Raw genomic sequence first — 15,207 nt, 5'->3', positions numbered from 1 at the left:
CGGAGTTGCGCCTTCCACGGCAACTCGGCCCGTGACTGCGGCCATGTGAGTGAATGACAATCAAAACCAGTTTGGTGAATATTCCCATGGCAACTGGCGGTTATAACACTAGTTGATACGTGCACTAGGCATTTAAAATCAATAACTAAGCACAGAAATGAAAAAGGGGCTGCAGATATAATGTGGAAATAACATAGGAAGTACAATTACAATATGTACTCTTCTAGATGACATAATTATTCTTGGAAACTACAAGGTAAATAATTAATTAAGTGTGTGCATCAACCTCCAGTTTATCATGTTGTTGCATATATCCTTAGCGTGGCATTGTCGAGGACATGTCTTGCTCCCCACTAAATCTTCTATTGATAGAACTGCTCTTTGCACGAGAGGTACTGATATTTGGGCATAGAGAAGGTTCGATCTCCTCATCATCTCTTGTGAAAATTTGCCTCTTTCTTAATCTTTTACTCTGAATGAGTTGCAGCCTCATTTGTACATCTCCCATGACTGGTCTCTCTTCTCCTCTATCACTCAAGCATGATATTGCTATTGATGCAATAGCATCAATTTCTTCACCAGTTACTTCGACAAGTTGAGGATCTATAATATCCATCAGATCTCCGAGATGAACTGCTTCCCTGAAGTTATCAGGCAACTTCTGCACTTCATCATGTTCATTATAGTAGAATGGCTTCTTTCTCGTGAAAATCTCCACAAGCAAAACCCCAAAGCTGTAAACATCACTTTTACCAGTGAGTTGTTGTGTCTTGAGGTACTCTGGGTCCAAGTAACCGAATGTACCCTGTACAGCTGTCTTCACACGAGTCTGACCGATTGGTAAAGACTTTGAAATATCAAAGTCAGCTACCTTTGTAGTAAGACTGTCATCTAACAATATGTTAGCTGACTTGATATCTCTATGAAAAATAGAAACTGCAGCAGCTGAGTGGAGATAAGCCAGAGCTGTTGCAGTTTCTAATGCAATCCTCACACGCTCATCCCATGAAATACCACTTACAGAATTGTGTAAAAGGTTATATAAAGTTCCATTTGATATGAACTCGTAGACCAGAAGGGGCACCTCTGTTTCCAAACAACCTAAGAGCTTGACAACATTGCAATGAATGATCTGTGACAGTATGGCAACCTCATTGATAAATTGTTCTATCTCATGTTGATTCACTACTTTTGACCTTTTAATTGCCACCACACGTTGATCAGACACGATCCCCTTATAAACTTCGCCCTGTCCTCCTTTGCCAAGAATACGACTCCTATCGAAATTGTTGGTTGCCTTTTCTAATTCCTCCAGTGAGAATATCTTTGTTGTATCTGTAGCATTTTGATCTAAGATTAGTTGCTCCAAGAGCAAGCCTTTATTTTTCTTGAAGTTTGCCCTTCGAATTCCGTCTAGTTTATCTCTCTTCCACTTCTTGATGAGCATAGTTATACCAAATGCAATAAGTACAACACCAATACCACATCCAATGCCGATTGCAATACCTGTGCATTCAATAGGTCAGTACGAATAATTATGTATTTTCTAGACCGTGAATGCTAGCAAATAGTTAGGTTCACTAGTGACTTACCCGACGTTGGGATGTGCCTCTTAGCTGGTATCACACATGTCCCTTTTGTTGCATCGAACTCTTCTCCATGAGTACAAGCTTTGCAGCTAAAGCCTCCAGGATAGTTCTCACATGTTCCATTGCATTTTCTTGGTAATAAGCACTCGTTGATATCTGTAAATATAATATATAATTAAGCATGGAAGAATGCATTAGATCACTTTAATTCACATGTTCTATTTTAAGTCTTTCCGTTTAGTGCCAACAAACTTCCCTTTCCTTTCTGTTTAGTAGCAATTTATAAAATGCTTGCGGTAGAATAACAGGTTAAGTTAGATTACCTTTGCAGCCATCTACTGCGTAAGGATTTCCTTCATAGCCTTGAAGGCACGTGCAACGATACCCAAGCTGCGTCATCACATTCCCATATGTGACATCCAGGCAAGTGCTATTGACGCTGCGGCATGCGTAGATATCCTGTTTTTGCCTGCTCATGGCTACTGCACATGTTGTATTCGCCGCAACCCACCACATCTTTGTATCAATCTCTTCAGATAAATCGAAGAGATCCCCTGTAGTAACACGGAAATCATAACTATCCGGTGTTCGATAACCTATCTCGATTCCTGCGTTGTTGGAATCTAAACCCACAATTCTCAGATATCCTTCATTCACTGCAATGTGGCCAACATGATACTCTATCTCGTTTCTGTTGAGGACTGTCACATTTCCTGGTGTGCACCGAAGCTGGAACTGCTCAAGGGCATAGCAACCTTTTTCTAACCCAAAAGGGAATGGAATGTTTGTGCCCCCACACGATCTCGTGCAATTTCTGTTAGGATTGGGGTTGTACTCTGTTGCCAATAGATTGACATAGAAAGTATATTATTATGTCATGAATTAAAATATATTTCAGTAAATTTTACTAACACATATGGATATCAAAAGTGTACACTAATTAAAATATGTTAATATCTAAAATGACAAATAAAAAGCAGATGTAGCGTTGATTTGAAGAAACCAAATAGATATTACTCAATCCTGCCTTTCTTTAGTAGCTTGAAATAAAGCTCAAAACAAATCGTGGCGATTAAATTTGAAATATAATATTACAAATTTATTTTTGTGTGAAAGAAGAGCTTTTGATGTCATTTGGCAAAGAAAATTACGTATGCCATATTGTAGCACTCTACTCTAATCACTGTGTGGCTCATTATTTTCAGAAATACTAGCAACCCCACATGTGTAATGGACATCTTCACTGCATACATTTCATGATATATACTCACACTTGTAAAAAGCTTAACCATCATTAAATTTGTTTCTCCCATAAACCACTAAAAGAAGAAAGAGCTGGTCGTAAATCATGAGCCATAGGTCTATTTTTTAATGATTGTAACTAGGTGGTCGGGGTTGGTTGCACCATAAGTTTGTAACCAAATGGCAACCTCGAATGATCAAACTAAAATTGTGAGCCATTGGATGGGACATGAATAATTGTTATGGTTGTTGTCAACCAATTTATTTTATAGTACTAGTAACATATCTCAACTATTACAAATTGATATGAAACTTGCACTGCAGAAAGGAATCGAACAAGCAGATATAGAAATGAATACAGTAGCAAATACCTATGCTATAAATGTAAAAGTATGAAGCGTTCCTACTCCCACGAGGGGAGCTGCGTGCGTATATATATTGATAGGGCCGAAGGACTTGCCTTGGCGCACAAGGATGAGTACAAGAGTTTGAATACAATAGGAGATAGAGGAAGAGGTTGAGATTACAACGATAAGATGATTTGTTCTAACACCCTCCCTTAATCTCAACTATCCTAAATTAAGATTGCTCTTGAACTCATCAAATGATCGTGTTGGTAGTGCCTTGGTGAAACCATCCACCACTAGATCCTTGGAGGGAATAAACCGTATCTCAAGTTTCTTTGCTGCAACCCTCTCTCGCACAAAGTGAAAATCAATTTCTATGTGCTTTGTCCTTGCATGGAACACCGGGTTTGTAGACAAGTATGTTGCACCGAAATTATCACACCATAAGCATGAGATACGATTATTTTTGACTCCCAACTCTTCAAGAAGTGATTCAACCCAAATAACTTCAGCAGTTGCATTAGCCAAGGATTTATACTCAGCCTCTGTGCTTGAACGTGACACAGTGGCTTGTTTTCTGGCACTCCAAGAAATAAGATTGGAACCAAAGAATATTGCAAAACCTCCAGTTGATCTTCTGTCATCACTACATCCTGCCCAGTCAGCATCAGAGAATGCGCTCACAAGAGTGGAATTAGAACTTTTGAAATGAAGTCCTATTCCCATAGTATGCTTTACATATCTTACAATCCTCTTGACAGCTGTCCAATGTGCAGAAGTAGGTGCATGTAGATATTGACAAACCTTGTTGACAGCAAATGAGATATCCGGACGTGTGAGAGTTAAATATTGCAATGCTCCCATGGTACTCCTATACCTTGTACTTTCTTCCTCTTGAAGTGGCTCTCCTTCATATGCTGAAAGTTTTTCTAAGGAAGACAAGGGTGTAGGTACTGGCTTACAATTTTTCATTCCCATACGAGACAGAAGTTCAATGATGTATTTCTCCTGTTTTAACATAATGCCATCTTGAGTTTTCTTGACTTCAATACCTAGGAAGAAGTGCAAATCACCTAGGTCCTTTAAGGCAAACTCTGAACTTAAGTCATGCAGAAGAGCATTAGTGGCATTTTGTGAAGAACTTGCAACTATGATATCATTAACATATATAAGCAAGAAAATAACCACTCATGCCTTGTTATAAATAAACAAGGATGTATCAGCCTTTGAAGCAATGAAGCCAAGAGATTTCAATTGTAAGCTCAGTCTGGAATACCATGCTCTAGGTGCTTGTTTCAAGCTATAGAGTGCTTTATCAAGCTTGCAAACAAAATGTGGAAATTTCTTACTTTCATACCCAGGTGGCTGTCTCATGAACACTTCCTCTTCCAGAACACCATGCAAAAACGCGTTCTGTACATCTAGCTGTCTTAGGCTCCATCCTCTGAAAACAGCAATGGCTAGCACAAGTCTGATAGTTGCAGCTTTCACAACGGGACTAAAGGTGTCCTCATAATCAATGCCATAACGTTGCTTGAAGCCCTTTGCAACCAAACGTGCCTTATACCTGTCAATGAAGCCATCTGCCTTCTTTTTGACTCTGTATACCCATTTGCAATCAATTATATTTTTACCTTTCTGGTTTGGTACAAGATGCCAAGTTTTGTTTCTCATCAGTGCAGAATATTCCTCATCCATTGCCTTCTTCCACTTGGGATCATCAAGTGCACTACTCACAGTTGTTTGCTCTCCTGAAATACACAACATGCCATATGGTATAGTTCCATCCGTTCTTATCTTTGGATTTCGTATACCTTTTTGTAGTCTAGTCTTGACTCTTGGAGAAGCCACAGATTGGACCGCAGGTGCACTTGCCACAGCTGATCCGGGAGAATCAGGCGCTGACGCAGAAGATTCTGGCGCAGTTAGCACAGGAGATCCTGTGGCCACCGGTGTGGCCGCCGCTCCTGTAGGCACGCGGGAAGTAACCGCGCGGCGCGGCACAGCGGATCTGCAGCCCGACCGCGGCTGCATGCGCACGTGGGGCGAGGAAGATGCGGTCCCGCTGCTGTCCCCACCTGTCGACGATGCGGCGCCATGGGATTGGCTGGATCGGGAGCCGAAGCCGCTGCTGGTGGGAGCACGATCCAAGGAGGATTCGATCGCACGATCCGAGGACTGCGCGCATGCAGGCGTGCCAGGCGCCGCCGGATCGTCCTCGTTGTCCATGTCCGGCTCGTCTCCTTCTTCAGCATGAAATATAAGATCATTTTGAGCTGGATTTTCGAGATTTTGATCATTTTGCGCTCCTTTTTCTCCAGGGACCTGCGCAGGCATAAGAGTAGGAGCAGTATCAGTAGGAATATCATCACATTGGTTAGTACAATCATCGCCCCCATGATCAAAAGTCCGAAGATGTGTAGGAAGAAGGAGAATTTCTTTGCGAAGGAGGGCATCGGCATTGGGATGAAGTGATGCAAAAGGGAACACGGACTCATCAAAAACAACATCTCTAGATATGTAGACCCTACCAGTAGGAACATCAAGACATTTAACCCCTTTATGCATAGGGCTATAGCCTAAGAAGACACATCTTTTAGAGCGGAAAGCGAGTTTTCTTGTGTTGTAGGGTCTGAGATTTGGCCAACATGCGCACCCAAAAACACGGAGTGATGTGTAGTTGGGTGTAACACCGAGGAGACGTGTAATAGGTGTGTCAAGTTTGATAACTTTGCTTGGAAGCAAGTTGATGAGGTAGGTGGCAGTTAAAAAGGCTTCATCCTAGAACTTAAGTGGCATGGATGCATTTGCTAGCAGTGCTAATCCCATATCAACAATGTGACGATGTTTTCTCTCAGTAGAGCCATTCTGTTGGTGAGCATGAGGACAAGAGACATGATGTGAGATGCCAAGTTTTTGGAAAAAAGAGTTCAACTTCTCATACTCACCACCCCAATCGGTTTGCATGGCAATGATTTTGGAGTTCAGTTTGCGTTCAACAAGGTTTTGAAAATTGATAAAGAATTGGAATACATCAGATCTTTTTTTCAACAAATAAATCCAAGTAAATTTACTATAATCATCAATGAAGCTTACATAGTAGGAAAATCTCCCAACTGAAGTAGGGGCTAGTCCCCATACATCTGAGAAGATGAGTTGTAATGGAGAAGTAGATACACTAATAGAAATAGGGTAAGGCAATTGATGACTTTTAGCTTGTTGACACGGATCACAAACTGACTCAACACTAAGACTAGGCTCATAAGAGAGTTTATTTTTGCTAAGAATATATTTAACTATGACTGAAGATGGATGACCCAAATGACTGTGCCACCTTGATGAAGAAGGCTTGGTGACAATATTTGCTTGTTTATCTGACCATGAAGATGATGATGATATGAGTGGGTAGAGACCTCCCACGCACCGTCCTCTAAGAATTATTCTCCTTGTTGCCAAGTCCTTAACCAAGAAAAAATAAGGATAGAATTCTATGAGAACATTGTTATCAAGAGTGAAGCGATGAACGGAAACAAGATTTTTGGAAGTTTCTGGAACATGCAAGACATCTTTCAAGTGCAAATTTTTCATGGGGTTTTTAACGATTGAACTACCAATATGTGTAATATTCATACTAGAACCGCTTGCCGTGCGAATTTGGTCACCTCCGTTGTACTTCTCCCGCATGGTCAACTTGTCAAGTTCACCTGTGATGTGATTTGTTGCTGCACTGTCGGCATACCAATTTGTGTCAACTCCATAGGAGACTGCATGCGCCTCCTTTTCTTCTTGATCATTCTCTTCGTAGCGCCACCAACAGACGCGTGCACCCCCTGGATGATGCTTGAGACATATCTGGCACTCTAGGAAGTCATGCTGCTCACGCACCTGCTGTTGTTGCTGCTGCCGAGGGCGTCCTCTGAAGCCGCCGCTGCCATTGGAGGGAGAAGGCTGGCGGTCACCACGGTCACCGCGGTCACCACTACAGCCGCGCCCCCTTCCTCCTCGCCCGCGATAGGATCTGTTGCGGGACGAGCCACGGCCTTTGTAGACTGCATTAGCGGATGTATGAAACCCGCTTGAAGACGAGTCGCCCAACATCTCCATCCTTTGATCAAAGGCAGAGATCTGAGCAAAGAGATCATTGGCGGTGATGTTGTTCTTGACAGCGCCGATCGCCGCCACCAAGGAGTCGTAGTCGCGGTCCAATCCTGCAAGTATGTAGTCCACCATCTCCGGATCAGAGACGGGGCGGCCAGCAGCAGCTAGTTCATCCCCGAGGCTCTTCATCTTCGCCATGTATGCTGAACTAGACATGGTGCCTTTCTTGGTGTTGGTGATCGCAATCCTTAGGTTGGTGATCCGAGACTGCGATTGTGAGGCGAAGAGGTTGTTGATTGTAGTCCAGAGCTCGAAGGTGGAGTCCCTCCCGACGACCTGCGCAAGGATCTCAGGAGACATGGAGTTGAGTAGATATGACAGAACATGTTGATCTTTGGCGATCCAAGTTCCATACAGAGGATTCGGCTCTTGGGCCGTGGTTTTGTCCGCCTTTGTGACCTCCATCGTCTTGGGCGGAGCGGCGTCGGAGTTGTCCAGAAGCCCAGTAACCTGCGCTCCTCGCAGGGCTGGGAGAACTTGCGTCTTCCAGAGGATGAAATTCCCCCTCGCAAGCTTTTCTGATGGAGGTGAACCAAGGTTCAGGGCGACGCCGGCTGAGGAAGACATGACGGCGATCGCGAATATGATCTAGGGTTTTGTTTTCTGGTTTGTGGCTAGATGTATGAAAGAGGGGCTCTGATGACCATGTAAAAGTATGAAGCGTTCCTACTCCCACGAGGGGAGCCGCGTGCGTATATATATTGATAGGGCCGAAGGACTTGCCTTGGCGCACAAGGATGAGTACAAGAGTTTGAATACAATAGGAGATAGAGGAAGAGGTTGAGATTACAACGATAAGATGATTTGTTCTAACAATAAACAGCATAGCATCTACTATCATAAGTGTTCAAACTTGCAAGCCACTCTTAAGCATACTTTAGAAGATCATTGGGAACTTTGCTAGAACCAATACATAAAAAAATCAGCTATTATGAGAATTTAGTTGGCAGTCAGGGGAGCCATCGATCATATTGTATGTGGGTTGAGGTAGTTAATATCCAAAGCCTGGTCATGTGCTTTTAGTAATAGTGTAGATAACACAGAATTTTGTATTGGTTATGCCTTTGATTGTCTTACCTATCTAACTGGCGAATATATGAAGCAGGCAATCTATAAGAGTTGTCTATCTATTTATACCACAGGTGTTATTTTTGCATAAAAGTAATGCAGATCTTAAGTTGTTGCTATGTTGAAATTCTGAACTTGAAATGGGAGTAGATCGCAGTAATGAGTAACCGAATCTGAAATCAAATATTGCTTGAAAAGACATACCTTCACAGCCATCCATAATGTAGGGATTTCCTTTAGTTGGGCACTGACATGTGTAGCCTGGTCCAGATGACAGATTTTTGCAATAGCTTGAACCTCCACGGGCGTAGCTTGCACTATTTAGTTTTGCACTTTCACAATTTGGTTGATCTCTGATAGCCGAAGCTAATAATGCCGTTGGGTAATCGCTTGGGTCTAACTGAGCTGCATAGATATCACTTGTGTGAAATTCGTATCCATAGGCTGACATGAAAACCTTGACATCCGTGCGACTAAACCTGGGAAAAGTTTGTAATCCAAACCAAATCCAGACCAAGCCATACATGTACAAGTCCAGCAAGCAAACCAAATCAATCCAAACTTTTAGTGCTACGGTCCAAACCAAACTGAACTGATCATGTTTTCAAGCCAAACCAATCCAGTCCATTCCCTAGAATCGGTTTGAGCCCAAAGTTTGAAACTGTGGACATATGCACATAGACAACTATTCATTACATTGTCTTACACGGTACAGAGACAACAATCTGAATTTCAGAGTGAAAGAGATAGAGAGGAGCAGCAGCAACAAGCACTAAACAAGCACAAATCTGAACTGAACAGTTAACAGGTGCAAGTACTTGTAACATCTTATCATTACACTGTCTTACACATCTCAATACTACCGAAATTTCAAAGAGAAAGACACAGAGAGGAGCAGCAGCAACAAGCACTAAACAAGCACAAATCTGAACTGAACAGTTAACAGGTGCAAGTACTTGTAACATCTTATCATTACACTGTCTTACACATCTCAATACTACCGAAATTTCAAAGAGAAAGACACAGAGAGGAGCAGCAGCAACAAGCACTAAACAAGCACAAATCTGAACTGAACAGTTAACAGGTGCAAGTACTTGTAACATCTTATCATTACACTGTCTTACACATCTCAATACTACCGAAATTTCAAAGAGAAAGACACAGAGAGGAGCAGCAGCAACAAGCACTAAACAAGCACAAATCTGAACTGAACAGTTAACAGGTGCAAGTACTTGTAACATCTTATCATTACACTGTCTTACACATCTCAATACTACCGAAATTTCAAAGAGAAAGACACAGAGAGGAGCAGCAGCAACAAGCACTAAACAAGCACAAATCTGAACTGAACAGTTAACAGGTGCAAGTACTTGTAACATCTTATCATTACACTGTCTTACACATCTCAATACTACCGAAATTTCAAAGAGAAAGACACAGAGAGGAGCAGCAGCAACAAGCACTAAACAAGCACAAATCTGAACTGAACAGTTAACAGGTGCAAGTACTTGTAACATCTTATCATTACACTGTCTTACACATCTCAATACTACCGAAATTTCAAAGAGAAAGACACAGAGAGGAGCAGCAGCAGCAAGGTTTGGGGAAGAAAAGGAGCTGCAGTTTTGTGGAGAGGATGCACTAACCTGCCGAGCTCGAGCGACAGCAAGTTCGACAGAGAAAGGAGCAGCAGCGGGGGAAGAGAATGGTGAGGATGCACTAACCTGTCGAGCTCGAGCCAGCGGCAATGGCGGCGGCAGCCGGCGAGTCCTGCCCGTAGCGACGAGCGGCGGCTAAGCTCCAGCCAAGGGAGGGGAAGACGGCGATCTGCCAGCCAGATGGTGTCAGAGGGAGGGGAAGGCGGCGACCAAGCTCCAGTGGGCGGCAACGACGGCGGCAGCGGAAAATCCCTGAACTTAGCGGCGGGCGGCGGCCGTCGCTCGTAGAGGCGCACCTAGGTCATCTACCACTGTCGATTTGGTCACTGGATTTGGTTTCAGACTATGGATAGAAACGGTCTAGGACTGTTCGGTTCGTGTCCAGACCAAACCAACTCAGTACAACAATGGTTAAAGCCCAGACCAAACCAAATTGATTTAGGGACTTGGCCCATTTCATCCAATCCAAAGGCAATCCAATACAAAAACCGACTGAAACTATGGTTCCAGTCCAAACCATTCCCAGGTTTACGTGCGAGGGTGCATGTTATGCCGGCGCACAAGTCTGAACCCGAAGCTTGCTTTGCTATTCCCGATTTTGATACTGCAGCAGCCCAATCCATTATCGCACGTCTCATCCAAGCTTGCCTTCTGATTCTGTAGGCAAATACTCCTGCAGAAACCAATAGGAATGGTGGTATTATGCTCGAACAAATATGCATCCACGCCACACCCAACAACAAACAGGAAGTTGTCGAAGTTGTCATCAGTTAGAGAAAGACCCTGAGGGGCATCCCACCACATATCATAGGAATGCACACCTACTCCCATGGTCTTGAATTGGATGGCTACTTCGGTATTCAGGAATGAATCTTGCAGGGTATAAATCTGGGTTGCAACTGTAGTGTTTGCAAGGAAGAGCCTGGAACTATGACGAGTGGTGTTGTCGCATATGAGCTCAAAACCATCCCGGAAGCAGCCATCACCTATCCCAAAGGGATAGATGATGTTTACGCCGCCACAGCTGGAGGGGCAGTGTGCCAGTTCCGCAGAGGTAGGGGCACGCAGGTTCCTACCACCTCCGGCCACTAGAGATGCTTGGGGTGTTGTTGCCGCCTCCGCGCAGGGCCGCTCTTTTTCTTCCTCTCATCTCGCATGTACACAGACCATGAAGAAACTCTACACAGACACACACACCAAGGAAAAGCACAAGAGCTTTGCGTAAAGACTCTGCCCCTTGATGTACACATGATGGCTACATTTTTCTCCAGCCCTCTCGGCTCACTTTTCTCATTAACTCAAGTGGTACTTATACAGCAGAGCAAGCCTCACGCACACAAGCCAGCGGTCATGCCCGGCCACTAACCAAACTAACCACTAACTATAATTATACCCACATCCACCACTTACGCAGCCTGTCCTATCCTCAACGACTGAGGACTCAGCCATAATCACATGCATGCAGCTAACAAACCCAGCTAGCTTGCTAACTAACTCAGCCATACAATCCCCACGCCATCTCGGCCACATGACTCGGCCAGCACACCTAACTAGCTAGCTAATACTGCATGCACTCAACTAACCAAGATTATTATTAACATTTTCTCCCTTAATCTTGACTTGTCGTCGCCGGAGTTGCTGCTGCTCCTGTCATTGTCGTCGTTATAGCCGTGACCCAGCCCGCGGACCTGACCCGGCGCATCGACGCCGGTCATACCATTCTCCGTCACGACCCCGACGACATACGCCGAGCTCCTTCTCCGCCGGCGACATACGTCTGGCGTCTCTTTGCGTCCCGCACGTCCCGACGCGCACCCGACGCGCCCGACGAGCCCGACCGCACCAGTGCGTCCCGCACGTCCCACGCGCATCCGACGCGCCCGACGAGCCTGACAGCACCAGATGCTCGCCGCGTGCCGCCTCCGCGTCCGCCATGGCAGCCGCCAGCGACAAACGCCGGAAGGATGTAGCCGAACTCAAGCACGGACTCGAGCACCACGGCGACATACGCCTCCTCCCAACGTCAACCGCACGCTCGTACGCGCGCCCGCGGTCCCGACGCCTCCGACGCGTCCAGTGCACACCCATAACACGCACCAGTCGCGCCCGGCACCACTGCGGCCTCAACCGCAGCGCGGCACCTCCATGCCGCTGTGTGTCGTTGAAGCCGCCACCACGCAGGTCCTCCGCGGCCTCCTCACCGTGCCGCCGCAGCCACCGCGGCCTCCTCGCCGCGCCGCGCTCCTCCATAGGCCGACACACGGCCCGGAGCATCACGCAGCCGCCAGCGAACTCCGCCACCGCCGGCACGCCTCCGGCAAGGAGAACGACGCCCAAGATGAACCAGCTCATCATACCAATTGTTGGCGCTGCCGCCTCCGCGCAGCGCCGCTCTTGTTCTTCCTCTCATCTCGCATGTACACACACCATGAAGAAACTCTACACAGACACACACACACACCAAGGAAGAGCACAAGAGCTTTGCGTAGAGGCCCTGCCCTTTGGTGTACACATGATGGCTACATTTTTCTCCAGCCCTCTCGGCTCACTTTTTTCATTAACTCAAGTGGTACTTATACAGCGGAGGCAAGCCTCACGCACACAAGCCAGCCGCCATGCCCGGCCACTAACCAAACTAACCACTAGCTATAATTATGCCCACGTCCACCACTTATGCAGCCTGTCCTATCCTCAACGACTGAGGACTCGGCCATAATCACATGCATGCAGCTAACAAACCCAGCTAGCTTGCTAACTAACTCAGCCATGCAATCCCCACGCCATCTCGGCCACATGACTCGGCCAGCACACCTAACTAGCTAGCTAATACTGCATGCACTCAACTAACCAAGATTACTACTAACATTTTCTCCCTTAATCTTGACTTGTCGTCGCCGGAGTTGCTGCCGCTCCTGTCATTGTCGTCGTCACGGCCGTGACCCAGCCCGCGGACCCGACCCGGCGCATCGACGCCGGTCATACCGTGCTCCGTCACGACCCCGGCGACATACGCCGAGCTCCTTCTCCGCCGGCGACACACGCCTGGCGTCCCTTTGCGTCCCGCATGTCCCACGCGCACCCGACGCGCCCGACCGCACCAGTGTGTCCCGCACGTCCCACGCATCCGACGCGCCCGACGAGCCCGACAGCACCAGACGCTCGCCGCGTGCCGCCTCCGCGTCCGCCATGGCAGCCGCCAGCGACAAACGCCGGAAGGATGTAGCCGAACTCAAGCACGGACTCGAGCACCACGGCGACATACGCCTCCTCCCAACGTCAACCGCACGCTCGTACGCGGTCCCGACGCCTCCGACGCGTCCAGTGCACACCCATAACACGCACCATTCGCGCCCGGCTCGCCGCCACGGCTTAATGCCCTGCACCATTGCGGCCTCAACCGCAGCGCGGCACCTCCATGCCGCTGTGTGTCGTTGAAGCCGCCACCATGCAGGTCCTCCGCGGCCTCCTCACCGTGCCGCCGCAGCCACCACGGCCTCCTCGCCGCGTCGCGCTCCTCCATAGACCGACACACGGCCCGGAGCATCACGCAGCCACCGGCGAACTCCGCCACCGCCGGCACGCCTCCGGCAAGGAGAACGACGCCCAAGATGAACCAGCTCATCATACCAATTGTTGGCGCTGCCGCCTCCGCGCAGCGCCGCTCTTGTTCTTCCTCTCATCTCGCATGTACACACACCATGAAGAAACTCTACACACACACACACACACCAAGGAAGAGCACAAGAGCTTTGCGTAGAGGCCCTGCCCCTTGGTGTACACATGATGGCTACATTTTTCTCCAGCCCTCTCGGCTCACTTTTCTCATTAACTCAAGTGATACTTATACAGCGGAGGCAAGCCTTTTTTTTAGAGAAAAGGCCAGAGCCCGACTTTATAAATAAAGCCACATGGCAGCGTCACGAGATCAAACAGGAAAGAGACCAGTTAACGAGGAGAACGCACACAGCGCACGGAACGAAAAGTATAAAGAGTAGCCAAGGAAGGATGGATACAAGCAACTGCCATACACGGCGCGCAGGCCGGAAAGGAGTGAGACCTAAACTCCGCAAACAGCACCACCAGGATTAGACGACCGGATCCCGTCCGGAGATGTGAGATGCCAAAGCCCGGATTTTATCGATGAGCAGGTCCAGGGCATCCCAATCAACCTCCTTAGTCAATGATCTCCACTGCTGCAATAATATACATGATTTGAAAAGAACGTCAGCAGGCTTAGATGGGAAGATATGCTCAATAGTAAATTTGTTTCTAATGGTCCACAGAGCCCAGCATAGGGCACCCAGGCCAACCCAAAACACCCTCTTGGTGACCCCAACCAAAGCTTTGGCTAGGGTTTGAATATCGGAGAAAGAGGAGGGGTTCCAAGAGACCTGAAGCCAAGATCTGACACAGCACCAAACCAGCTTGGCCAGCACGCAATTGAAAAAGATGTGATCAGAGTTCTCCAAGGCCCCACAAAGATGACAAAAATCAGAGCCAGGCCCATTGCGCTTTTTAATCTGGTCAGCAGCCGGCAGGCGACCACGAAAGGCTTGCCAAAGGAAAATTTTAATCTTAGGAGGAACTTTGGACTTCCAAACACAAGAGAATCTGGTCGAAGGAGTACCACCAATAAGTCTAGAATAAAGCGACTTGACCGTAAATCTACCTGAGGCCGAATGAGGCCAGACTATAGAATCGGCCGACTCCGAGAGCACGGGGAAGAGGGCAGAGAGACTTTGCCGATCTTCCAACTCTTCAGGAGACAGGGCCCGACGAAAGGCCAGATCCCAGTTATTAACCACCACCTCCGCGATGGAGATACCCGGATTAGGACAGTAAGAGAACAAAACCGGAAAACTCTCAACGAGGGGGGCATCCCCCGACCACCAGTCCAACCAAAAGCGGACTGCCATCCCATTACCAACATTAAATTTAACATGTTCCAGGAAAATAGGTCTGACTTTGACAAGGGATTTCCAAAATTGAGAGCCGCGCCTCGCGGTGGCAAACAGCGGGTTGGAATGTGGGAAGTATTTAGCCTTAAGAATCGAGAACCAAAGCGAGCCAGCTCCACTAGTTAAAATTTTCCACCACCACTTGATAAGCAAACAAATGTTCATCACCCGAGTATTAGTAATACCT

General features: G+C 46.9%; 1 protein-coding gene across 1 annotated transcript; it reads right to left on the bottom strand.

Moving 5' to 3' along the window:
* Positions 1-176: 176 nt before the first annotated feature.
* On the bottom strand, positions 177-13,448 carry LOC125550841 (wall-associated receptor kinase 2). Its single transcript, XM_087537858.1, has 7 exons — positions 13,074-13,448; positions 11,809-12,465; positions 10,129-10,360; positions 8,609-8,809; positions 1,913-2,425; positions 1,593-1,745; positions 177-1,506 (listed from the first exon to the last, which is right to left on the bottom strand). The coding sequence occupies exons 1-7, from the start codon at positions 13,446-13,448 to the stop codon at positions 317-319; spliced, it is 3,321 nt and encodes a 1,106-aa protein (XP_087393984.1). The 3' UTR covers positions 177-316.
* Between the last annotated feature and the right edge of the window lie 1,759 nt (positions 13,449-15,207).

This window comes from Triticum urartu, chromosome 1A (assembly GCF_056163025.1).
Source record: "Triticum urartu cultivar PI428250 chromosome 1A, HENAU_Tu73, whole genome shotgun sequence".
Classification (NCBI taxonomy): domain Eukaryota; kingdom Viridiplantae; phylum Streptophyta; class Magnoliopsida; order Poales; family Poaceae; genus Triticum; species Triticum urartu.
Note: the sequence above shows the minus strand (reverse complement) of the source record. Positions and strands in the feature narration are given on the sequence as shown.

Bases quoted from the DNA above. Each gene is read 5' to 3' on its own strand.
- LOC125550841 (XM_087537858.1), bottom strand. From the start codon at position 13,448: ATGGTGCAGGGCATTAAGCCGTGGCGGCGAGCCGGGCGCGAATGGTGC. The intron at 8,810-10,128 runs GTTAGTGCATCC...ATATCTATGCAG, and splicing joins CGCTGGCTCGAGCTCGACAG to CTCAGTTAGACCCAAGCGAT. The intron at 1,507-1,592 runs GTAAGTCACTAG...TTGAATGCACAG, and splicing joins GAGGCACATCCCAACGTCGG to GTATTGCAATCGGCATTGGA.